General features: G+C 46.9%; 1 protein-coding gene across 1 annotated transcript; it reads left to right on the forward strand.

Annotated features, from left to right (window-relative positions):
- Positions 1–81: 81 nt before the first annotated feature.
- GMFB (glia maturation factor beta) lies at positions 82–22,878 on the forward strand. Its single transcript, XM_088674592.1, has 7 exons — positions 82–478; positions 6,622–6,718; positions 9,972–10,021; positions 11,577–11,626; positions 13,793–13,875; positions 14,824–14,897; positions 19,483–22,878. Exons 1-7 carry the CDS (start codon positions 476–478, stop codon positions 19,552–19,554), a joined length of 429 nt encoding a protein of 142 aa, XP_088530718.1. The 5' UTR covers positions 82–475; the 3' UTR covers positions 19,555–22,878.
- Positions 22,879–26,468: the final 3,590 nt, after the last annotated feature.

Here is a 26,468-nt window from a genome sequence, read left to right on the forward strand (position 1 = left end):
TGGGCGTTTTAAATTTATCAACGTCTCTCTCTCCCTCTCCCCCCCCCACGCCTCCTCTGGTTGCCATGGCAACGCCGCTTCCTGCCGGGCAAGGAGGGAGGGGGCAGGAAGTAGAATCCCCGCCCGCCCCCGGGCTATCGAGAGAGGCCGCGGGGGCGCCTTCAGTCTCGGGCCTCTCTAGGCGTGGGCGGCTGGACGGATGCCTGCCTTGGAGGAGGATAATCACATGAGAGAGGGTGGGAGGGGGGAAGAAAAAGAAAACGCTAACAGGACTGGCACTTTCCGCTCGCCGTAGCTCAGGCGGCGCCTACGGCCGTGCCCAGCTGCGCCTCTGATTGGCTCGGGGGCCGGGACGGACATGCGCGCTGAGCGGGTCTGAGGCCAGATTGAAAGTGAGGCGGGGAGGGCCCCCGGGGGCTCTTAAAGGGGCCGCGCTGCTGAAGGGACTTGAGGGAAAGGCTGTTGCTGGAGCAAGATGGTGAGTGCGGGGGGATCGCTGGGGCCGCGCGGGGAGGCCCGGGCTGGGCTGGCTTGGCTCCTTCGCCGCTTCCACATTCCCGGGAAGATTTGTGCCCTTAGAGTTCCGAGGTGGGGTGTCTTAAAAAAAAACCCTCCCGTGTCCCTGTGAGAAGGCGGCTGGGGGTCTCCGCCGTCGGGGGTGGGGAGAGGAAGACATGGAAGTTTGAGCAATAAATGTGACTTATGACAAAAATATAGATAGATGTCGCGATGGCCTCCCGCTGCATATGTTTGGTATTTGTTTAAACCATGTATGATCCCGTGCGTATTTGGGGGGGGGGAGTGTTTTGTTTTGTTCTTGTTCTTCCTGTCATTATGTATCTTTATTTTCTATTTTTTAAATGCTGCGAACTGCCCTGGGATCTTTGGAGGAAGGGCGGTATACAAATTTAATAAATAAGACAAGCACACACACAAAGTTAAAACATAACAATGCATTTTCCCAGACCTTCTGGGAAGCCTAGAGAAGACCCCTGTCCCTCAAAGGAAAAAACAAAACAAAACTGTGATGCTTCATTGCAAGGAAAGGGCCAAATTTGCATTTAGTGGGACTGTGCTCCGAAAAGGCACTGGCGAGGCTGCCTCCTTGCCCCGCACCCTCTTTTGTCTTATTTTTACTGCCCCACCCTGATCCACTCGCCCTCTGCAAATGGCAGGATTGGGGGGGGGGGTGAATTCCAAAGACTGATTGATGTGGATTTGTTTCTCTTTGCCACACTTAAGTGCCATGCACAAGTGTGTGTCTTCCTGTACTCCTTACTCCAGCAAAATAAAAAAAATTCCTTCAGTAGCACCTTAAAGACCAACTAAGTTTATATTTTGGTATGAGCTTTCGTGTGCATGCACACTTCTTCAGATACATACAAGTGTGCATGCACACGAAAGCTCATACCAAAATATAAACTTAGTTGGTCTTTAAGGTGCTACTGAAGGAATTTTTTTATTTTCCTTACTCCAGGACAAGTATACTTTATATGTCTGTACTCACACCAGGAATGTGGATTAAATTCCCCCTTGTCACTCACTGCAAGCATGAATGGAGAGGGTGTGGAGATGAGTGGCTGGAAAATGCTCTAACAGCGATAAATCCACATTCTGTGATGTGGAAAGTGCAGTCCTGCGTGTGCCTACTTGGAAGTAAGCCCTACTGAACTCACTCCCACATAGGTCTGTCCAGGATTGAGTCCTTGTCCTCGTGATGGGAGGGGTTGATGGTAGGACTCTTCCCCCTTAATACATGTTTATTCCTAAAGTGGAGGATGGAATCTGTATTGTCCCATAATACTTCAACCCTGTTCCCACTAATGGACTCACAGCTATCCATTGAGGCGCAGGTCAATTTTGTGTCCAGGGCAGTTGTCTACCAGCTCCATCTGGTACGCAGGCTGAAACCCTACCTACCCACAGACTGTCTTGCCAGAGTGGTGTGTGCTTTGGTTATCTCCCACTTGGACTACTGCAATGCGCTCTACGTGGGGCTACCTTTGAAGGTGACCTGGAAACTACAACTAATCCAGAATGCGGCAGCTGGACTGGTGACTGGGAGTGGCCACCGAGACAACATAACACTGGTTTTGAAAGACCTACATTGGCTCCCAGGACGTTTCCAGGCACAATTCAAAGTGTTGATGCTGACTTTTAAAGCCCTAAACGGCTTCGGCTCAGTATACCTGAAGAAGCATCTCCGCACCCACCGTTCCGCCCGGACACTGAGGTCCAGCACTGAGGGCCTCCTGGCGGTTCCCTCACTGTGGAGTTACAGGGAACCAGGCAGAGGGCCTTCCCAGTAGGGGCGCCTGCCCCGTGGAACGCCCTCCTATCAGGTGTCAAATAAATAAACAATTATCGGACTTTTAGAAGACATCTGAAGGCAGCCCTGTTTAGGGAAGCTTTTAATATTTGATGAATCATTGTATTTTAATATTCTGCTGGAAGCCGCCCAGAGTGACTGGGGAAACCCAGCCAGATGGGTGGGGTATAAATAATAAATTATTATTATTATTGTTATTATTATTGTTATTATTGTTGTTGTTGTTGTTGTTGTTACTTGGAAGCTAGTTTTCTTGCGGTCAGTGGGACTCCTTCATTTTATGTACAATGTGGATCAACACTCAATAGCGATTTTTGCGTGTGTGTCATTATGCACTTTGGCCACCCTGGAAAATAATAACATAAAGAGCTGTGAGAGGATGGATTTTTTACTTGGTATCTCTTCCAAGGCACACCCTTGCCTAGTCATTCTAATCTGCTTCTGTTAATGGTACGGTAAATTTGGAACCGGGGCTGGCTGTTGTGTTTGGCTAATCTGGTGTAAAAGGTTGTGGTGTGTATGCATACATCTTAAGTTCCCTTTTGGCTCCTTCTGTCCACCTAACTGATCTCTCGGGGAAAGCTAAAGTAGAACAGTTGCACTTTTCCAAAAAGGGATGCCTTCGCTTTGGGCAATAATTGAGGTAAGGGTGCCCACCCGACCCCACCCACGACTGCCTTCTCTCCCCTCTTCCCCAAAACTCACTCATGGAGCCCAGAAAGGGCTGAATTTGCTGTCCGTCTCTAGTCTCTTGGGGAAGTTCACGCCAGTATAAACATCCTCTTCTTCCTCTTCTGCTCACCCACCACTGCTGCTTATGTGTAATTCTGCTCACCCTCCAACCATCATCACGTCTTCTGACAGTGAACTCTCGTGGTGTGGCCACATTTCTAGCCAAGATGGGAGTCCACAGAGCATCTGCTTTACATGAAGAAGGCCCCAGGTTCATCTCCAAGTAATAATAATAATAATAATTTATTATTTATACCCCATCCATCTGGCTGGGTTTCCCCAGCCACTTTGGGCAGTTCCCAGCAGAATACTAAAAACATGATAAAAGATCAAACACTAAAAACGTTCCTAAACAGGGTTGCCTTCAGATGTCTGCTAAAAGTCAGATAGTTGTTTATTTCCTTAACATCTGATGGGAGGGCATTCCACAGGGCGGGTGCCACTACTGAGAAGGCCCTCTGCCTGGTTGGGCTGGGAGAGACTTCCTGTTTGAAACTCTGGAAAGTTGCTGCCAGTCAGTGCACTGTAGACAGTACTGAGCAGGCATTTTGGAGCAGGGCAGCTACTTATCCTATCGTAAGTATCAGTGTTCTCAGGAGAAGCCTGGGGATTGCAAAAATCTTTTTGAAACACCTCAAGGGTGCCAAGAACCAACCATGGAAGCCTAAGCATGCTCAGTGGACAAGGAACTTAGGGTGGGAGAAGGGGAAGGGAGTAAAATGCCCAACCCCCCCCAAAAAGAGGAACACCCCCTTGAAGAAAAGAGGCTACTCTGCATTTTCTTGCAGGTTCCTTTGTATAGTTTATTTTCTGCCCTAATGATACTGTTCCTCCACCTACCCAGCATGGTGGATCAACTGCTGGAGGAGAGTTACAGGTGTGGCTTGGCTTGCTTATTTGCTTTTTGACAACAAACTCTGACCATTTGTGGGTTGGAGGGAGGATGTGTTAGCTTTGTTACTGTTCTTATTATGAATTTTGTGTTTTAATTTTGTATTTTTTATGGTGTGAACTGCCCTGAGATCTGTGGACGAAGAAGGGCAGTATACACATTTAAATAATAATAATAATAATGACCATTCTTTGCAAGCAGCCAGTGTCAGCTGGAGGGAGGGGGCTGGTGCTTGTATAGGAAGGCCAGTTTGGTCAGATGGCCCTGGGTCTTGGTCTTGGCTCTTTGGAAGCAAGCAAATCTGCTTTCTCCTGTGCCAGGGCCATTGGTCCATCCAGCTCAGCATTATCTACACTGACTGGCAGCAGCTCTTCAGGGTTCCAGGCAGGGTCTCTCCCAGCTACACCTGGATGTGCTGGGTATTGAACCTGGCCACATCCGCACCCCCTTTGTAAGTTTGTTTGCTCGCCCTCCCCAACCTCTCTTAAATTCTTAACTACTTGCGATGCTCAAAAGGCTAGTTCTCAAGGAAACTGACTTGTGTGCCAAAAGCCTGCTGATGTAAAACTCTTTCAACAGGCTTCAGTTAGACTTTAGAGGCCTTGAGCTCTTTTGTTTGTGAGAGCTCTTAGCCTTAAGTCTGGCTGTGAGTAAAAAATAAATAAAAAATGGAGAGAAAAGTAGGGCATGTCTGCCTTGCAAAACCTAATCCAGTTTTACTGTCAAGATATCTGTCTCCTCCCCACCCCAAGAATTATGTGCTTTGTAGGTTTGCACAGGAGCTGGAGCTCCTCTGCTACCGGTAGATTCCTCACTCCTTTGAAGAAAAATTATTTTTAGTTCCAGCAAAAGAAACAGTGAGATGGACCCTGCCCCAAGCAGCTTACAGTTGAAACAGCAGCAGCAGCAGCAGAAGTGGACTCCCTCTGCTCCCCACCCCCCAAAACCCTCTGGCATTTAAGCAGGTTTAACCCATTGCACAGAAGTCGTTCCAAATCCCCACACGGCAGGGAGATATAAGCTAGAGACACGCAAATGCCTTTCCTTCTCTTTTCCTTGGCAACAGGGCTGCAATAAGCTGTTCTGATGCTCACGGGTGCCTTGCCGGCTCAGCGCCTCCTATGATGAGCAAATGATTTCTGGGTGGTGCAAGTACCTGGAGGCAGCCTATTCAGGGAACTGGGCTGTGCCTCCGCTTGACACAATCGCTGAGCTGCATTTATTTGTGAGTGTAACCGCCAGGAATACATTTTCACAAAGCTACTTGTAGGAGCAGAGAAGCTCAGGCTGGAATAACGAAGGACGTCTTTTGCAACGACACTTTGCCTCTTCTCTCCCATTCCTGCTCTTTGCGGCCCTTCCACTTGCCTCGGCTTGGCCCTTCCACGCTGGAAATGACTATCTGAGATGCATTTCACTGCAGAGAGCAAAGGAATTTGTAGGATGGGCTGTTTTGTCTTAGCTGTATAGTGTAAGATGAACATTGAGGCAGTGATGTATATCCAGAAAGTCTCTGGTGTGGGCTAAGTCCTGGCGGGGACGACGACTTCATCTTGTCCCCTTATTTGCTTATTTTTATATCCCAACTTTCATCCATGGAGGCATACACGATTCCCCCCTTCTCCATAGCTGCCACGTTTTCCCTTTTCTCACGAGGAAGCCTATTCAGCATAAGGGAATTTCCTTTTAAAAAACTTGGGGGAAACAAGGTTCCAAAAAGACTGGAGTAAATTTGTGGAGTATATGGAAAAGAACTGTAGAAGTTTAAAGACACTTGCAGGACTGAAATAAATCCTACGAATTGATTTTAAATGGATGGAATAAAGGAACTGCGAGATTAAGAGTTGAAAAGAAAACCAAATGGGAGGGAGGGAAGTCAAGCTCGGCAGAGCATTGGGAATGAGAGAATCGGGAAGAATTGTTAAAAATATAATTGTCTGTGTGGTATTTGTTTTTTGAATGTATGTTTTGTTTATCGTCTTTAATGTGTTTATTTGGAAAACTCAATAGATTGCTTTAAAATAATAATAATAAAAAAGGGAGAACTTGGCAGCTATGCCCTTCTCATTTTATCCTTTTAGAAACCCTGTGAGTTGCGGTTCAGCAACACCTGGAAAGCCCAAAGTTCCCTATACCTGGCCTGTCTCATCCAGCATCAGTGGTCAACCAGATCTCCTCTATTTCTGGACTTTCCCAGTGGCATGAGCAGAAAAGTCATTTCCCTCAAGTTCTCTGCTTGCAGCAGGAATAGGGAGGCGTGCCTAGACTCCTGCAGCCAGCAGGACCAATGGTTACGGGAAAAGGGAGCTGCAATATCTAGAGGGGGCACAGGTTCCCCATCCCTGGTCTGCAGTAACCTTCCTCATACTGGGGCTACAACTCCCATCAGCCCCCCGGTCCCACGTTGGGGAAGGCTGCTGTTGGCAATACGGAGCCGACAGACCAATGGTTGGACTTCGTGTAAGGCCGCTTCCTCTGTTCCCACTGCAGGATCACGGAGCTATGTCCCCACAAAGCATTTCGGAATAGTTACGTGTTTCCTCTTACTAGTTTCTGGGGCTTTGCGCCTGCTCCAAACCTCCCAACAGCCGGGGATCGGAGAGCTGTGGCTGACTGGAATAAAGAACGTCTTATTCATCTCCCCCCTCGTCTCTCCTTCCCCCCGCAGAGTGAATCCCTCGTGGTTTGTGACGTGGCCGAAGACCTCGTGGAGAAGCTGAGAAAATTCCGTTTCCGCAAAGAGACGAACAATGCTGCGATTATCAGTAAGACGCCTGCCCACCAGGGTTTCAAGGCCTTGTGCTGGGTTGGGGTGGAGGAGAAGGGATCTGCTGAGTAAGAGCAGAGGGCATTGTGGACTCTGCATTTGGCCTGAGACCTCCTTGCACTTTGCTTTCGGAGAGCAGAGTCGAAAGAACTTTTGCATTTTGATGTCAGCAAAAAAAACCTGCCCTAGACAATTTGGAGAGCTGGTTCAGTGGCAGCCTTTGTGCCTGCCACAGTTGCTGGATACTGCTGGATGGGAGAGAACTCTTGTGCTTGAATCCTGCTTGCTAGCTCCCCGCAGGCCATTGTGAGAACAGGGCACTGGACTAGAGGGGCCAGTGGCCTGATCCAGCAGAGCTCTCCTTGTGGATTTGTGAGTCCGCTGAGTGACCAGAGGCAAGATGTGGGCACTCAGTCCCAATTTTGTATAGCGGGAGAAATGTTGTTAGAAGGTAGTGAGCAGATATATAAGCTAGGCGGCAAATGGCTCCTTAGACCAAGGTTATGATTGCCATTTGAAGCGGAATGCCTAGTTGCCATTTTGGGGGCAGGTGGCTCGAAATTGGTCTCGAAAATTCATTCTGATTGTGCAGATGAAATACAAAATTCTACAGGACATGGTATTAGTGTGTGAAAACAGCCAAGAGCCAAGGATCCCCAGGCAGGGACTTTCAGGTGGAGATATCAGGCGCTATATTGGCTCCCGGTCATCTTCACTTGGCCGCAAGTTGCCGATAGCCAGGTTCAAAATGCGCCTGGAGCCTGCCTAATTTCGAATGCTGGCGGTGAGAAGTATTGAAGTGCCCCCCCCCAAGAGCCAGTAGTGGGCGGGGCTAGAGGCAAAAGTGGGCGGGGCAATGGCCATTGCGATTGCCTTTGTTCTGTCAGCCAGATTCCAGCCGTTGAAAGATAAGGGGGCTCTCTCACATTTTGTCTGCACACAAACACACATTGTTTATATATAAGCCTCATTCCATGCAAGCAAAAGGTGTTCTTGGTTGGAGGATACAAGCCAGCCAAATAGGTTTGGGGGCGGGGCTTGAGGAGAGGGGGGGTGGCTTAGAGGGAGCCCTGAGGGTTGCCTCTGGCCCTGGGAACCCCCACTCCTGGTGTAGCGAAGCAGTAGGGTATAAAATGGCCAGCAGAGTCTTGGAGGCGGCTTCTCCAAGATGTCCTAAATTATGTCAACAGTGTAATTAAGCTTCGGGTCTGTCGGTCCAGAGCTGACCTTGTTGGCTTCAGGGACTGCTCTGTGGAGCCTCTTTTATCATCCTGAGGATCCCTTTAAAAAGAAGAAATAGAAGGAGATTACTGCCCTCATGGTTACAAAGATAAGTGGATTTATCGCGGTTTATGTTATTTTCCAAATGATTCTTCTTTCTCCTGTTTCTCCTTCCCTGCCCTGGTTGAGCAAACGTCTCTTAACTACAAGAATCTGCTGTCGTGGCATTTGCTATGGATGCCTTGGTGAAGTTGGGCAGTATCGTATGTGTGTGTGCATGCATGTGGATGTACTATTTATATCCCACCATAATAAAACTCAAGTTAAAAGCTAGCTAGCAAAAAAGAAAAGGAAAAAATAATTGCTCATCAGCCACAAGGCAAAAACACATCTAAAAGCATGATTTTCACCTGGTCCCAAACAGCAAGAATACCTTCCTGAGAAAGCAAGTTCTGTAACTTGGGTGCTGTGGCTGAGAAGGCCCTGTCCCTGCTGGGTTGTTGTCCCCCATCTGAAATTTATGCATCCGGTTCTTCCTGCCTAAGTGCCGAACCTGACATTTGTCCCTATTGAAATTCATTTTGTTACCTTGGCCCCAGTTCTCCAATCCGTTAAGGTCATCTTGAATCCTGATTCTCTCTTCTGCGGCATTAGCTCCCCCTCCCAGTTTGGTGTCATCCTCAAATTGGATGAGCACCCCCTCAATTCTTCATCCAAATCATTTATAAAGACGTTGAACAACAGCGGGCCCAGGACAGAACCCCGTGGCACCCCACTTGCCACCTTTTTTCCAGGATGATGAGAAACCTTCCCTTGTGTTAAAACAACAGAGCAAAGTCTTAATAAAAGCTTTTATTTTTTTTAAAGCATGTTGTTAATAGCACACAGTGAGTACAGGTGGATCGCCATTGAAGAGTCAGTGTTACCTGGTAATCACCCTCTGCCACAAAGACACTCCTTTTCTGACAAACCTCAGACCCGGGGGGCCACATGCAGCCCTCTAGGCCTCTCTCTCCGGCCCTTGGAACTCTTCCCTGGGTCTCATCCCCCGCCAACCTTGCTTTGCACCCTCCTTGAGTGTTTTTGCCTGGATTTTCTGGATGGAGGACAGAGAAGAGTGTCCAAAGGGGTGTGGAAAATAGCCTCCCATACAAAGGAAAACATACGCACCTTTCATTCCTCCTTTTGCCACTGGCCCTGCTAACTTCTGGCATTTGGAACAGGGTCCAGAATCCTCTTGGTGGGTCAATTGAGAGTTACTCCCAATGCTGGCCTGTTAATTGTGCTACTGTTAATTGAATGGATTTATTATTTCGGTCACAGACCAGTTCCAGCTCACATACAAAATCAGGGAAGTCATGAAACACAATAGCGATACATTTAAATTCGCAGTTCGGTAAAACAGGGACAGTACAGATACAGCAGCAATTAAAATATATAAATTAGATCTTGCTCACTAAAGCAGGGGTCGGCAAGGTTTGCCGGCCATGGGCCAGATCACTCCCATGGAGATTGTCCGTGGGCCAGACGGGCGCAGCGTGACGCCGAAAATTGTGCCTGCGCAGAAGCGATTTCTGGCACAGACGTGATTTCCAGCGCCACTTGGCAAGTCCCCGCACCGCGCCGGTTTAGCGCAGCACACGGGGGACTCACCAAGCCAGTGGCTCGGTTTCGGGGTGGCTTGTGGGCCAGTAAAACGGTCTGCACTAAAATATAACCTGAAGTTGTCATTTAAAACCTTAGTCATGATGATATCACAGCTTGTTCCCTAAGTTTTATGGCAATCACACAGAATTTGGCCACCTTTAATGTGATCTCTGGATCTTTGTCCTCTACCAGAGATTTTAAACATTGGAGTTCGGACCCATTTGAAGATTTTTCCTGTTAATCAGCTGCAGCCAGAGAGTAAGGGAGGGCGAGCAGCCCTGTAAAAAAGGAAGCAGTAGAACCATTGACATTAGTGGTCCTAGCTGATCGTGTTCATTAATTTCAGTGGGTTCATTTCCATTTCTTTCTCCCTTTTATTATAGTGAAGATTGACAAGGATAAGCAGCTGGTGGTTCTGGATGAAGAACATGAGGTTTGTGGATGGTCTATTTATATGGTGTGGATTTTGTGTCTTCGCCTCGAGCTTCAAACTGCTTCAAAGCTGGGGCTGCAACTTCTGAACAGCAAAGATTTTCTTATTGCTGGATTTCGAAAGTGAACCGCTGCGCCATTTGGAAAACTGTCTGTTTTCCACGCCACGCTGGCTCTGCCCTTTGCAACGCTGGTTCCTGCAGGAGGCTCTGAAACCACGCCTGGGTGGGTGGTCTTGGCAGAAGTAGCAACGTCGTGCTTGGCATGTCTGTTCAGAAACAAACCCCACTGAGTTTAGTGGGCTTTATTTCCTAGCTTTTGCCAACCTGCTGCTGTTCAGATGTTTTGGACTACAACTCCCATCAGCCACAGTATGATTTGTCCCTGCTGGGTTGAGCTGATGGGAGTTGTAGTCCAAAACATCTGAACAGCCCCAGGTGATGATGAAGATTTAATAGATTTACATACCAGCATTCATCATATCAGGGTGGTTCACAGAATAAAATGGGCAAAGGCTCTTTAAGGGAACGTGCTTCAGATCTCAACCCATGTTGAGTGGTGGGAACAGATTGCTTGTGGGGAGGTTCTCCCCACTGGGAATGGTTTGCATGGCTATTCCTGAGCAGAAGGAGCAGGTTTTCCTCTTCTGTCTGGTAACAGGTGGGTGCCATTTTGGATCAGGGGGGCTGGCTGAACGAACCTTTCAAAGCTGCACTGATTTTAACCAGTGGTTTCCAAACTGCACAGATTTCTTTGGTTGGGTGGAGTTTCTTAAGAGTTTCTGAGCAACACTGGTTTCGAGGCTGCTAGTGCTTTTATGTGGCTTCTCAAAGGATGGAGAGACTCAAAGGATGGAGGTCTCTGCCCTAGCAGGCTTAAATCTAGAAAGTGGCAGAAACAGCAGCAAACAGAGTATGGGGAGGCAAATGGAGAGAATGATGGAAGTTGTAGTCCAAAAACATCTGGTGGGCCCCAGGTTCTCAAAAGCTGCTCTATGCAGCATACAGCATTAATAATAATAATAATAATTATTATTTATACCCCGCCCATCTGGCTGGGTTTCCCCAGCCACTCTGGGCGGCTTCCAACAGAAATATTAAAATACACTAATTTCTTAAAGATTAAAAGCTTCCCTAAACAGAGCTGCCTGTTATAGAATATAGACTAGAATTTATAGAATAGAATTTAAAAGCCTGTATACTAAACAGCCTAATACTAAACTTAGGAATCTAATACTAATACAGCCTAATACTAAACAGCCTAATACTAAACTTAGGAATCATTAACAGTATTGTAATGACGTCTAAATATGGCACCAAGAATCTTAAAAATGGGCCAGTCTACAGTGGTGTGTTCTGCTATTATTAAATTAAATTAAATTTATATACCACCCTTCATCGTAAGATCTCAGGGCAGTTCACAGAATAAACACAGCAAATAAAATCAAGTAGATAACTTAGTTACTGGTGTGTATACCATTTTATATAGCTGTTGGATATATCTCTAGATTCTTGTCTTCACAACCCTGTCTCTTGTTTTATTTTTAATGCTACCAGGGCATTTCTCCGGATGAGCTAAAAGACGAACTGCCCGAGAGGCAACCTCGATATCCTTTTTTTGGCGGTGGCAATATTTTGCTTTAGAAGAACCCATTTCCGGTCCGCATATTGGTGCTTGCAAAAGCCTCAAGCCAGCGCACCCGGCTCTGCCTGGGCACGTGGGTTGGGCCACGAAACGGGTGTACAAATCGATGGCTCATTGGTAGCGATTCCGGATTCAATTCCCAACATGGGAATGGCCCCTGCCTAAAACCTTGGAGAGCCACTGTGTAGACTGTGCCCCATGGACCACTGGTGCCCCCCAAGAGCTTCGTTCATGCCTGCGGCATGTCTGTAAAAGTGCAATTAAAAACCCTACAGCATCTAGCATGGCACATTAGGTCAAGGTATAGGACCCCTGGACTGTTTAGTCCAGTCCAGTCCAGTCTATGGGGTTGTGGTGCTCATCTCGCTTTCAGTCATGTGGCCAGCGGGACTAAACCACTTCCGGCGCAACGGGACACAGTGACGGAAAAACCAGAGCGCACGGAAATGCCATTTACCTTCCCGCCGCAGGGGTACCTATTTATCTACTTGCATAGGCATGCTTTTGAACTGCTAGGTTGGCAGGAGCTGGGACAGAGCAATGGGAGCTCACCTTGTCATGAGGATTCCAACCGCTGACCTTCTGATCGGCAAGCTTAAGAGGCTCAGTGGTTTAGACCAGTGTTTCCCAACATTGTGCCTCCAGATGTTTTGGGACTACAACTCCCATCATCCCTAGCTAGCAAGACCAGTGGTCAGGAATGATGGGAATTGTAGTCCGAAAACAGCTGGAGGCACAAGGTTGGGAAACACTGGTTTAGACCACAGCACCACCAACGTCCCTATGGCGTATTACAATTGCTACACTAGGCAGAAAAAGAGTTAAGTGGTCTGCCAAGAACCTTGGCGATTTTCAAGTGGTCCATGGTGTAGGTACGTAGTTTGGGAGCCACTGGCGTAGACACTTTAAAGATAGGTGGGCCAATGGTCTGGCTTGGTACAAGGTCCCTTTTTACTGTTCTTGCCCACTAGGGGTGAGAGGCTGTCTTTATGGGAGCCCATTATAAGCTTGGTAAGAGCTAGTTGCAGTTGGGACCTCAATGGAAAAGCAGGAGTCAGATGGAAATTGTTGGTGAGAAAGGCCAATGCTCAGGATTCAGAGGAAGACATTTAAAGCAGTGTAATACTGTTTTAAACAACTGCAGCCTCACCCCAAGAATCTTGAGAAGTCTAGTTTGTTAAGCATGCTGAGCATTAAGGGACCCCCTCACGGAACTGCAGTTCCCAGAGTGGCTTAACAATCCATCTCTCTTCCAAGGGAACTCTGGGAATTGTAGCTCTATGACGGGGAATAGGGAGCCTCCTAACAGATCTCAGCACCTTTAAACTTAACAAATCTTAAATTTGCAGAGGAAAATATTCTTTTGACTTCTATACCCAATACATGGAACGTAATAAAGGGAAAATATGAATGGACTGTCCATGCCCTTACCAAGGCAGAAAGACAGGTATTGATGAACTGGAATTTTTTTTAATGCAGCTCTCTTCAATGAATGGATTGAATATATGTACCAACCTGCAACACATGAACAAGTCGTGTACAAATGTAGATTCACCATGGACATATTTAATGATATTTGGAAATCATTTTTATTAACACCGTATTAGGTTAAGTTTAGGTGAACTACCATAACAATCATGTAATGCTTATAGTTTTTTTGTTTTTTAAACGGATGTTATTTTGTTTTATTTTCACATTTTCTTTTACCAGGTGCACTTAAAATTTTATACTTCTTATTTTTCTGTAAAGAATAAAACAAACAAAACTGCATTTCCTAGCATTCTTTAGGGAGAAGATGTGACTGTTTTAAACTGGGGCGATCCTGCTTTAAATGCATAGTGCGGATGGGACCTCAGGATGGAAAGCTGGGGTGGGGGTGGGGGGAGGCGCTGCTCAGACCAAACAAGGGTCCCTAGGAAGTGCTTCCAACTGTCTGATACTATCATGGCCTTCTTTAGTCCATTTCAGCGTTTCATTGATCCGAACGTAGCAGCCCCAAGTATGAACTGCCCCCTCGCCTGCAAACTCTGCTTAAAAACTCAGCTACACTGAGCACTTTGTAACAGGCAGGTTTCAAGATCCTCTCTTGCCCATCCCTCCTGCTTCCATTTTCCTTGACTGAGAAAACATTCATCGTCTACAGCTACAAGTACCAGCACGACGACGGAAGAGTCTCTTACCCGCTCTGCTTCATCTTCTCCAGCCCCGTCGGTAAGTCAAGCTCCGGCTGGCTGATTGGGGGGGGGAGTTTCTTTTGTACAAATTCCTGCTCTGGAATTTGTACAAAATTCAGGGGGGTTGGACTGGATGACCTTTTGAGGTCCCTTCCAGCTCCCTACAGTTCTGTGAAGCAAAACGCAGCTGCCTGCTGGGCTTCAAAATGGAAATGGCTGATTGCCATAAGGACAGCAAGTTCCACTGGGAGCCATGTTTTGATCGGACAGGACAAACACACGTCTTAGGATAGCCCTAAGAACAGCCCACACGTGATCTGGGGGGAACTGGTGTTGGTGAAGCTTGTGAATTGCCCTTTTCAGGACCCCCAGGCTCTCAATTTTAAGTATTTACACCCGCCTTTGTTGGCCTGGCATCGGACTAGAACTCCCATCGTGCACTGGCAGGGGCTGATGGGAGTTGTAGTCCAACACCCTCTGGAGGGCGCCAGGCCGGCAAAGGCTGGCTTAGATTTTGGAGCCCATGTGTTGCAATTCTTAAGAGTGTCAAGCTACGACCTAAGAGAGACCAGGGTTCAAATCCCCACTGGGCCATGAAGCTCAATGAGTGTGACCTCATTGCCTTCTGTTAGCCCAGCCTACCTCGCAGTGTTGTTGTAGGGATTAAATGAGGGGGAGAACGGTGTACAGCTCCTTGGAGGAAAAGGGGGATATAAATGCAACCAATATAAATGCAACCAATTGATAAATAAAAAGGGCGACTTGCAAGGAACAATGGGAGTTGGAGTCCAGAGCATCTGACGGGTGACGCGTTGGCGAAGGCTTTAGCAGAGCAAGGAGCCGATAGTGAGTGGGGAGAAGCAGCAGGCAGGCAGTGAAATGGCTGGCCTATTCCGTCTGTATCCCTGCCCCGTTCCTCCTGAATGGGCTGCCTTCATGCTGATCTTGCTTTGTCCCTGATCTTATTCCCTCCTGATAATTGCAGGGTGCAAGCCTGAGCAACAGATGATGTATGCCGGCAGCAAAAATAAGCTCGTACAGACGGCGGAACTCACAAAGGTAAAAGTGGAATGCCCCCAGAATTTGCTGGGCACGAACTTACTGCATTGCGGGGAAGACCTGACTGACTCCAGCTGCAAAAGCGGAGGCTGCTGAACAGAATCTTGAGCTGGGATGTTGTTTTGGATTCTTTCTTGGGTGTGGGTGTTGTTGTTGTTTTGTATAATTTTCAATCCTGTTGTGATATATATACACAAATTGCTCCTTTTGGTTGCATATTTAAACGATTGATTTATTGTTCACGACTACTTTTGTTATAGGGACGCAGGTGGCACTGTGGGTTAAACCACAGAGCCTAGGGCTTGCCGATCAGAAGGTCGGCAGTTCGAATCACTGCGACGGGGGCGAACTCCCGTTGCTCAGTCCCAGCTCCTGCCAACCTAGCAGTTCGAAAGCACGTCAAAGTGCAAGTAGATAAATAGGTACCGCTCCAAGCGGAAAGGTAAACGGCGTTTCTGTGTGCTGCTCTGGTTCGCCAGAAGCGGCTTTGTCATGCTGGCCACATGACCTGGAAGCTGTATGCCCGGCTCCCTCGGCCAATAACGCGAGATGAGCGCCACAACCCCAGAGTTGGTCATGACTGGACCTAATGGTCAGGGGTCCCTTTACCTTACTTTTGTTATGTTGCCGTGACATGTTTTTTTTCATGCTGTAAGCTGCCTTGAACATGGTTTGAGCTGTGGAAAGGTGGCGTACAAATGAAATTATGTATGTATGTGTTGAAGAGCAAATGCCTTGCATGCAGAAGGGTCCTTGGTTCAATTCCCGACTCCTGCCCAAACCTCGGGAGAGCTGCTGCCAGTTGGTGTAGCCAGCACTGAGCTTAGATGGACCAGTGGTCTGATTCGTCATAAGGCATCTTCCTATGCTAACTTGACGTTTTCCCCATTGCCTAAACTCTTCTGTCACTTTTAAAAACTTCTCTTATCAGGGCATGTGTGTGTGTTTGTGTGTAATGTGGTGCCCATAAAATTCTGTGCTTGGGGGAAAACTGAACTTTGTAGCCTATGCGCACTATACAGATCTGTCCCTATAAATTTATTAGACAAAATTACTCTGCTAGTTGTACAGAGAGGCAGAGACCTGGCACTGAGTCACTGTCTCTTTTTCTGCAAGAGATCCTCTGGCATGTGGGGGAAAGGCGTCCTGTGGCTAGCTTCAGGCTTCATTGGGCTTCCATTTCCTTTTTTTAAAAAATGTTATTGGAGTTTATAAAGAAAAATATAAAGATTGTTGTCAAATATCTCCTTTCTTTTTGTCCAAACTAAAACATTGATCCAGAGGCAAAAAAAAAAAAAGATGGAGGAGAGGGGTGGTGGAACTGGAGAGAAAGAAAGAGAGAAGGAGGGAGGGAGGAATAGAAAAGAAATTAAAAGAGAAAGTGGAAAGAGAGAGAAAAGTTACGAAGTTGGGTTTCCATTTCCAGTTTCAGAAGGGCTGGCCACTGAGCTACATGCGCGCGCATGAATGCACAGGTGTGCCAGGGTGCTGTGTGCTTTGTGGTTTGAGGGATGGGGACACGCAGGCGTGCACACGGACAGCACTGGCCGGTGGCATCCTTTCACCTCTGGATAAACCCTTGTAAGTTTCAGATGTGTTGGGAAGGTGGGCAAGAGAGGGGCGCCCGCTCTCGCCTGCCTTCATGCCTATTCAGGGCTGACAGGGACCAGCGCAAGATGCCTGGCTTACAGTCTTGCAGAGCAAATCTGGTGTGGAGGACTGGATTTCTAGCTGTATTCTCCAGCTTACAATAAAGACAAGAATTAGATCAGCCTTCTCTAACCTGGTGCCATCTACATGGTTTGGACCACAGCTCCCCTCTGCTCCAGGCATCTAGGGCAGGGTGAACTAGACGACTTCCAGTTTATTATACCCTTCAGCTTCCTACTGTGCCCTTAATCCTAGCTGGCCTGTCTCCAGCAAGTTTTTGTTCTGCCTGCCTGCTCCTTCCATCGCTCCCCCGAGGAGACTCTTCCTTCCACACCACCATGTTTTCCATAGTCATCCTACTGGGGTTTTGAATGCTGCAACTAATCTGCGCTGTGTGATTGAGCTTCAGGGGCCCCCTCCCGTCTTTCCGTTTTACATCAATGCATGAATCAATAGCGTAACATGCGGTCTGAGCTGACATCTCTGCCTGCATTCAGAGGAAGCATTAAATAACACTGCAGCGGCTAATGCACCCCTCTTCTGCTGCTCCCCTGTTCCTCAGGCAATTCCTAGGGTGGGGCAGCAGCAGCAGCAGCTCTTCTTTTTCTGCCCCTCTGAGTGTCGCGGTCACTCTGACCTGCACATCACCCCCGGACGTTTGACGGTCTATTGGTGATGTGCCAACGACAAACAAATACTTTCAATCACTCACACACCTCAGACCAGGATATAGTAAAATAAAACAAGATGGTTTATTGAATGTTCTTATGCGTATTGGTTACTGTACAAAGCTTAAACGGTTTCAAAATCACAGATGGTTCCTATACCGGCCTAATACCTCTAAATATGAATTACCGGCCTATTACCTCTAAATATAACTAATAATAATTATCACTAAACTCATAACACTGTCTCCTGTCTATCTCACTATTTAACAGCCACCACAATAATAACCAGCTCTTATCTTCACACCAACTCCTCTCATCTAACTCACTCTCCTCACACCTAACTCTCATCATCTCATATCATCTAACTCTCCTGCCTGCCTGCATTCTTCCTATATACACCCTGCTTCTGGCTGGAGAGCTCCCATTGGTCGTTTCCCTCCCTGGCAACTTAACCCCTTCTAGGCCCTCTAGAGGTGAAACGCCACACTGAGAGATCCCGCAGAGCAGGGGTGGGTGACTCTCGGGCCAGTCTTGACCCACCCACAGGGTCCAAGTTGGCCTGGGAGGCTGTATCCTGCAAACCACACTGCCCAAAAGGAGACGTCTCTGGGTTAAGTATCAGGGATGTACTCAGTGTTTGTTGACCTTTAAAGCCCTAAACGGCCTCGGCCCAGTATACCTGAAGGAGCGTCTCCACCCCCATCGTTCTGCCCGGACACTGAGGTCCAGCTCCGAGGGCCTTCTGGCGGTTCCCTCACTACGAGAAGCCAAGTTACAGGGAACCAGGCAGAGGGCCTTCTCGGTTGTGGCACCCGCCCTGTGGAATGCCCTCCCACCAGATGTCAAAAAGAAAAATAACTACTAGACTTTTAGAGGACATCTGAAGGCAGCCCTGTTTAGGGAAGCTTTTAATCTTTAAGAAATTAGTGTATTCCAATATTTCTGTTGGAAGCTGCCCAGAGTGGCTGGGGAAACCCAGCCAGATGGGCAGGGTATAAATAAATTATTATTATTATTATTATTATTAATTTATTTGCTATTGTCAAGAGACAATGGAGTGTGCCTCCGAGGGTGAAGTTGAACCTCTGTGTTAGCAGCACTGAAGTGACGTCCCTGGGGCGCAAGCCTGGGCAGGGTGTATGGAGGTCCTGGGCAGGCCAGATAAAGAGACCTCACTGATGGGGTCCAAAGGAAAGCAGAACAAGGCATTTGGCACCAGCTTGGCTGCAAGAGTTGCTGGTAGGAGGCACTCTCGTCCTCTCAATCCTCTGGAGCCTGTCTTCGCATGCAGGGGAAGTCCCAGGTCACTGAGGGTTTGAGAGGCATCGGCTACCCTCACCTGGTTTAGCCGGCCAGTCAAATCTGTTCCTGGGGTGTGTCGTCGCATGCTGGCAGCTTACCAAAGTGTTCTGTCTGTGCAAAGGTTTCTCTGTTAGGAAAACATCATTTAAGACACAGATAAAAGTTCCCGGAAGCTTTAAGGAGGGTTCCAGATTTTTTTCTTTAGTGTGTAGGAGTGCCACTCTAGGCTTGATTGGTGTCAGCTGGAGGTGCAAATAAAGGGAGGAAGTTGCAGGCCGCAATTTCCGCACAAGGAAAGCACGCACACGCTGACAAGAAGGTTGGAAGTAAGACAATGTGTGCTGCTGATACTGTGAGTTTTGCTGTGTCAGGATTGTTAATTACTGGACTGAGATTATACCATGCTGGAGAGAGAGAAAAGGAATGTACAGTGGTACCTCTACTTACGAATTTAATGCGTTCCGAACGCACATTTGTAAGTAAAAAAAAATTTGTAAGTCGAATCCCATAGGAATGCAGTGGGAGAAAAAATTCGTAAGTCGAAGCAACCCTATCTAAAAATTCGTAAGTAGAAAAAATCCTATCTAACCCGCATCCAAGATGGCGGACGGAGCTCCATTCGTAAGTAGAAACATTCGTAAGTAGAGTTATTCGTAAGTAGAGGTACCACTGTAAATAGTTTGTGGATAATAGTAACAGAAATGCTTGTGCAATAAAGTCAAGCAATAAAGAAGCTCTTGACTGTGAATTTGAGTATGACTCCTGTTCTTGTCCTCTGCCTCCGGGGAAAACTCTGCTACAAAGAGTAAGAAGTGGTTTTACCAAGGTGCCACCACACAAGCAGAAAAGCGCAGCAGAAGTGTGTGGGTGGTAACGTCTAATATTCTCCTTTTATGTTGTATCGGCTGAGACCATAGTTGCTAACACAATACTTTTCTTTTCCTCCCCCCCCCCTTTTATTAAAGGTATTTGAAATCAGGAATACAGAAGACCTCACTGAGGAGTGGCTGCATGAGAAGCTTGGCTTCTTCCATTGAAAGACTCTTTAAGCATTCCAGCCTGGTGTGAACTGGAACCAGACACGGCGACTCCTCCTCCTCCTCCTTTTTAGGCCCACAAAGGATGCACAGTATTTATAGTCGTTTCCTGCAGTGTGTGTATGTATGTACATATATATTTTTGTGTGCGCAAAGTTTATACAAGCGTGGGGAGAAGTGGCAGTTCCTGCGTAACCAAACTTTGCCCAAGGGGTCGTTTTTCCTACCCTCTCTTTATAACTGTTTTAAAAGGGAACAGCTCTCCTGCAGGGACAATTCCACCTCCCCTCCCTCTTGTGACTAATATTTCTATATGGCTTAATCTGGAACTCGTAACTGTGACAGGTATGTGGCACAGTCTCCCTCCAAGGAACGCTTCCTGCACAAGCCCCGCTTAAGATGAATGGGACCCTCTCTATCGCTCTGGCTTGTATCCGTGGGCTCTGCTTGCAGGATGTTCCCAGTCAAATGTGTAGCCTTTTCTTCCCCCCTCGCCTGAGCTCCAGAGGCATCCTTGTTTGACAGAGACTGGACACTTAATGGCTTGTATGTGAAAACAGCATTTTCTTAAGTGACTTGAAACTTCTAGACATAAAAGGGTTTAGAACCAATCTCAAATGCAATTTTTCTGAAGTATTAATCACACCCTCGCTTCTTCAGTTTTGAGAATGGACCGCTTCCTTTCCTCTTTAAAATTCCAACGATATTCTCAGTTGTTCTTGCGTCAACCCATTTCAGGTCAAAAGTTTGACTCGCCTATTTTTCTTTTATGTGCGTGTAGTAGATAGTCCCTCTTTTTTTTTCTTTTACTAGTCCAAAGGGAAGTAGATTTCTAAAAAATAATAATAATCCGTAAGGGCTCAGTAACACTCTGGTGAACATCCATTCCTTAAGTCTTTATACGCAGTTTTTATTAACTGTTCTCTTGTCTTTTTTATACAAGCACTTCTCTGTGTGCCTTTCTTTTCTTTTTTTACATTTCTTTATCTCTCCATTGATTGTAAGAGAATCTTACGCTGCCAGTTTTTAAACACTAGACTTGACACACACAGGTCGACTCTGCCTAAAAGAAGAGGCCACACGGTGTCTGATCAATTTCATCTGCAGGGGCAGATTCTGTGGCTGCTATTGCCACGATTTAAAGCGGGATGCTTTGCCCGGTGGAAACCCAAAAAGGTCCACGAAAACAAACCCTGTTCCTTAGTATTTGAATGTCCAGCACAGCTCTGCTCTGGGCTCTGTGACCCACGGACAGGACTGTGCACATGCTGTGATTCTGCAGGTAGCACACATTCGGAATTCAGCTTGCAGAATTCCTGACCTTGGCTGTCTTGTTCCTCTTTCAAGCTAGTCTCTAGCCCACCTTGGTGCTCTTCAAATGTTTTGGCCTATTGCTCCCCTTAGGCCTAAAACCGGCTAGCTCGGCGGTCAGGGACGATGGGAGTGGCAGTCCCAACAGCACCTGGAGGGCACTACGTTGGGGAAGGAACGCCCTAGCTCCTTGCAGCTGCAAAGGCGAGCATGTCGGAAGCATGTGGGGCAGTGCTGGCTTGCCTCTTTGAAAACAGCTTGAACTTTTAATCGCTCCGCCTGCGGGAGGGGTTGACAACAGAGAACACCGGCCTTGCCTGCCGGGGCATTTTCCCAGTCTGTGCTGTACGGCCTTGACCTGCTCTTCTTAAGCTCTGGGATGAGCAACCGTTCTCAGGCCCCTGACTGGAGGTATATTAGTATACCTTGCCTCAAGGGCTCACCTCCCTCCCAGCTGATCCAGCTCTATAACTGGGGGCAGGTGTTGCTCAACGCAAAACAGCGCCTGCTTTAAGGCTGTTACTGCTCTCCTGTCTGCGTTTGGGGACTATCTTAAAGTGCTTCCCTTTGAAGAAAGCAATGGGTGCGTAGGAGGGAAAGAATCCACATTCTACAGGTTCCTTTAACCTTTTTTCCCCTTTTGCTCGCTTAAAGGAGAAGGCCCTGCCCGTCGGCTGACATCACCAGCTATGTCATTGGATGGGTAAATTGGGCACTCTTTGGGAAAAATAAGCCCAGTGTCACTCTGCCGGCTGGAGGTCCCCCACTCCTCGACTACAATTCCCATCATCCCTTGCCCGTTGGCCACATTGGCTGGGGCCAAGTCCCGACAACACCTGCAGGGCCCACAGGTTTGCCATCTCTGTTCCACTCAGTGCTACTCCGCTGCAAGCGCTTTGCATCATTTCTGGAACAACATTCTCTTGCATGGCAGAGGGCGTCTATAGATCTCTCTTGATGACACTAAAATGTGAAATCTCTTCTCGACTTATGGGAGCAAACTGGCCTTTCACCTTTGGATTGAGACTGCAGGAAACTCTTTTGACTAGCGTTGCTTAAAACTAGGCAGGGCCACGAGTAGATGGATCTGGGTTGGGAGTTGCCAGGCAGCAATCTCCTCTGTTTCCTGGGGTAGCAGGAAATTCAATAGTCCTGGATTTAGCCCACGGGCCATAAAACTGCTTGCCCCTGCCTTGGAGAATGAAGGAGGTGCCCTTCTCTTGCACCTTCCTGGAACCTTGCCCAGCTTGGCAACATAATCAGGCAGTTAAGTTGTTGTTGGGTTGAGCCCCTTCTGGGCTGCCTAATCCTACAAGTTTTTGAGCTTGTGCAGCAGCTGTTGATACATCTAGGCTGTTAAAACATTGACACTGGTGATAAAAATGAAGCCTGGTATTTTTTCTTTCTCTTTTAACATGTAGGAGACCTTATTGCCCTTTTTGTAAGTGGCATTATTCTAAAGTGTTGTGCTGAGCATCTCTCTTTCCCTTTTTTTTTTAAAAAAAAGCTATTAGACTAACGACAATCACCTAACTTTGTTCAATTTGGAATATTCATTCCAGCCTTAGATTTTTAGTTTTTGCATACCTATTATCAGCCATGTTAAGAAAGACCAACACACAAACACACAATTGGGGCGGGGCGGGGAAAACAGTCGACATTCCCATAAGAAAACTATAGTTTTTCTAACGAAGTAAATAAATTAACCTTTCTATTGACAGCGTGCCCTTTTTAATACGCTAGTAGTTTAGGTTCCTCTTTGCTAGAGATTAATGGAGTCTGCAGAAATTACACTTTTTAATAATATTTCGATATATTACTTGGAAAAGATTTATTGAGGAAGCATTGCCTAAAGCTGCCCTGAGTTCCCCTGGTGGAAGAGCGTGGTATAAATGCATAGAAATAATAAAGAGCAATTTCCATGGGGAGAAAACAAAATGTGCCATGGAAGTTCTCATTCTCAAATTGAAAAGCAGGCTGTAAATACCTGAAATAAATCTTGTATGCTCTGAAGGAGTGAAACGCTTGTGTTCTTTATTTGATGACGTGAAGCCAACACAAAGGATGGATAAGCTTGTATTTGTAGAATGCAAAAGCCCTCTGCAAAATTATTGGTGGGTCAGTTGGGCCCTCGGGTGCGTCTTCCGCTTGAGGGAATTTGCAAAAGAGGCGTTCCCAGCAGACCAAGGTTGGGGGGGGGGGCTCAACACAAGCACATTTAGTACCAGAAACTTGGAGCTACACTGCCCATTTCCAAGTGGATTCTGATTTTTGGGCTGGTGAGGCAGCCGGTCTCTGATCGCCTTGGGTCTCCACAATCCATGTCCTAACTGCTCATTTTAATCTACCATTTAGATTTCCTGCCTTGGACTGGAAATCTCTCAGGAGTCCCCTGTGCAAGAAAGGCTGGGCATTTGTTCTTTGCTTAACTGGAGAATCCATTCTTTGATAATCCTTCTTCAAATCCCTTCCACACACACCCCTTTGGTTTTTTGCTAGGTAGCAAGAAGTACCGTATTTTTCCATGTATAAGACTGTATTTCCCCCCTATTTTTTCAAGTTTAAAATGGGGGGTTGCCTTACACACGGATAGTGCATATGGGGGATTTCTTTATTTGGAGTCCCCAAAAATAGGGCTTGTATTATACATGGGGGCGTGTTATACATGGAAAATATTGTTACTGGTACCCAATCTTGGGTTTAGTTTGCGGTGACTTCATCATGGGGCAACAACCCCATTCTTCCTTAAACCTTGGGCTGTTTTCTGTAATGCAAAGCTGAAGGGCGTCTGTAAAAAAGAAATGAAAAAAATAACCTTCCAATAGCCCGAGAAAGGTTGGCAAGAGATGTGTGTTGTGCTGCCGAGAGCTCCTTGGATGTGCCTTTTTTCTGGAATGGGGTTGTTTTGGGAAGTAACTGAGGGATGCTGTAGACTTTATCTTGACCCCATTTTTAAGATCAGAAGTAATGTGGAGAATTGCAGTCTCCTGCCATTCCCAGTGCAACCTTAGCCATTGTTTGAAATGTGTTTGGGCTATTTTTTATTTTTTTGCTGTGGTGAGAAACCATAGAATCGTAGACTTGTAGAGTTGGAAGGTACCCCAAGGCTCATCTAGTCCAACCCCCTGGAATGCCGGAATCTCAACTAGATCATCCATGACAGGTGGCCACCCAACTTCTGCCTACAAAACCTCCAAGGAAGGAGAGTCTGCCTCCTCGGACTGTCAAACAGCTCTTGCAATCAGAAAGTTCTTCCTGATGTTTAGTCGGAATCTCCTGGTAACTTGAAGCCAATGGTTCGAGTCCCAGCCTTAAGGCTAAGTGGAATTCTTCTCGGCCTGGATTTGAATCTCTGGAATCCTACTTGAATTGCTGTTTTCCATTGCTCCCCCCCCCCCCCGCCGCCTTCCATTCCCTGATCCCCAGTTTGCCTCCTTTCCCACCCTGCTCAGAAAATGTTTCGACCTAGAAACATTACAGTTGGTTCTCGCATGTGATGCAGATCAATAGACCGCATCGAACTACCGGCATGTTGCAAATGAAGTGTGTTGCGCAAACTGGCTACTTGCAGTGCGGTTGTGCTAGTTTCGAAAGCCTGTTTAGGGCAAGCTTTTGAGTTCTTATACTAGGGATGTTGCATAGCTTTTTTTTTTAAGGGTTTTGCAGAAGTATGTACATAAAAGGGGCGGGGTGCCTCTCCCGGAGGGGTTATTCAATTTATACATTGCTCCCCTCTTTAAAAAAAAAGTCCCAAAGTGATTTACAACTAACATAAAATAAATTCAATAAAAATACACATGAATGTTACCAAAAATAAAAATTAACCATATCATATCACTGGTGCTGAAATGAGGGGCAAGGGCTGGTGCTGGTCAGGTCTCCTTGGGAAAAACATTCCTTAAATGGGCTATTGCAGAGGAGGCCATAGCTCTGGCAGTGTCTGTCTTGTATGCAGAAGGTTGTGGGTTCAATCCCCAATGGCATCTCAGTGTTTCCCAAACTTGGGGCTCCAGCTGTTTTTTGGACTACAGTTCCCATAATCCCTTACCGCTGGTCCTGCTAGCTAGGGTTGATGGGAGTTGTAGTCCAAAAGCAGTTGAAGACCCAAGTTTGGGAAACAAGAGATGGACCAAATTGTCTGGCTCATTCTCTCACCACCTCCTTCTGGACCTGCGGAAGAAGCAGGCGGTTAGGGGCCTTGGGTAATGATCTCAGGATGGTATGGGGAGAGACTGCACGTGGGGCACACTAGTGGGGCACACTCACCAAGATGGAAAATGGAAGTCTGTGCATGTTCAGAAGCAGCCTGTTCTCACTTTACAAGACCTAGACTTTGAGATTCCAGGGTGAGGCCATCTCCGCTGTCTATTTCTCCCCTGGCATTTGTGCTGGGGGAGTGAAAAAGGCAGTGTGGGGAGTGTTCCTGGCTTGCTTGAGTTTCCTGCAAGCATCTGGTCAGCCCCTGTAAGAACAGGATGCTGGACCAGATGGGCCTTGGGCCTGATCCAGCAGTACTCTTCCTATGTTTAGGATAGAACAGGAAGGTCTGTGCTTGGGCAGCTCTCACAATATCTCGTCAGCTTCACTGGCCAGCTTCCAACTGGCACTGATTCTCAAGGTCTTATTCCTAGTCAGTCATCACCCCATGAGCAAAAATATATTGGATTTTACTGCCCATTCAGTCCTGTTTGGTTACCAGTTTTGGGGAGTTCCTCCCTACACATTCCGTTCCAAAAGAAACAACTCTTATGGCACCTCAAAGATTAATGCATTTACGGCACAAGGGGGTTTTTTGGGCTACATTGCCCACTGGTGAAAAACTAGCTGCATTTATTGTAGCGGCTGAAGGCTTCATTAGTTGGACGGCCACCTATCAGGACTGCATTAAATGAGATTCCTACATTGCAGAGGGTTGGGCTAGATGATCCTTGCGGGTCCCTCCCAATGCTACGATTCTATGCTTCTGTGCTTCAATCCCTCCTCAGCTTCGCTACGCCTGATGCTCTGCCCCCCCCCTTTCCTGCTCATGCCACAACAGACACTTGTCCTGATGTCCTGATTCACCTCTTGTTAACAGCCAGGGCTGGATTCAGGTTTGATAAGGCCCTAAGCTCCTGAAGGTAATGGGGCCCTTTCTATGTCCAGCTGTCCTTTGTCAACAACCAATTGTCGCTGCTTTTTGTGTTGAATATATGCTATATGGTCATTTATGGACCTAATAGGTATCTCAAGCCATTGGCACATAACAAAGTAGTTATTTTATCAAAGTATCGTATTTTTCCGTGCATAAGACTAGGTTTTGTTTTGTTTTGTTTTTTACAAAAAAATAGGTTTAAAATTGGCTCGTGTTATACACGGGTAGTGATGAGGAGTGTTTTCTTAATTTGGAGTCCCCCAAAATAGGGGGTGCCATACAGGGGGGGGCATCTTAAACACAGAAAAATACGATAATTATTGAACTGAAATACAATTAAGTAGTATATTAATATGCCTGTTGTCTTTGTCCATGGAGTTTGGTGCTGGAGGAGACTCTTGAGAGTCCCATGGACTGCAAGAAGATCAAACCTATCCATTCTGAAGGAAATCAGCCCTGAGTGCTCACT

The sequence above is a fragment of the Zootoca vivipara genome, chromosome 1 (assembly GCF_965207765.1).
Source record: "Zootoca vivipara chromosome 1, rZooViv2.hap1.1, whole genome shotgun sequence".
Lineage (NCBI taxonomy): Eukaryota > Metazoa > Chordata > Lepidosauria > Squamata > Lacertidae > Zootoca > Zootoca vivipara.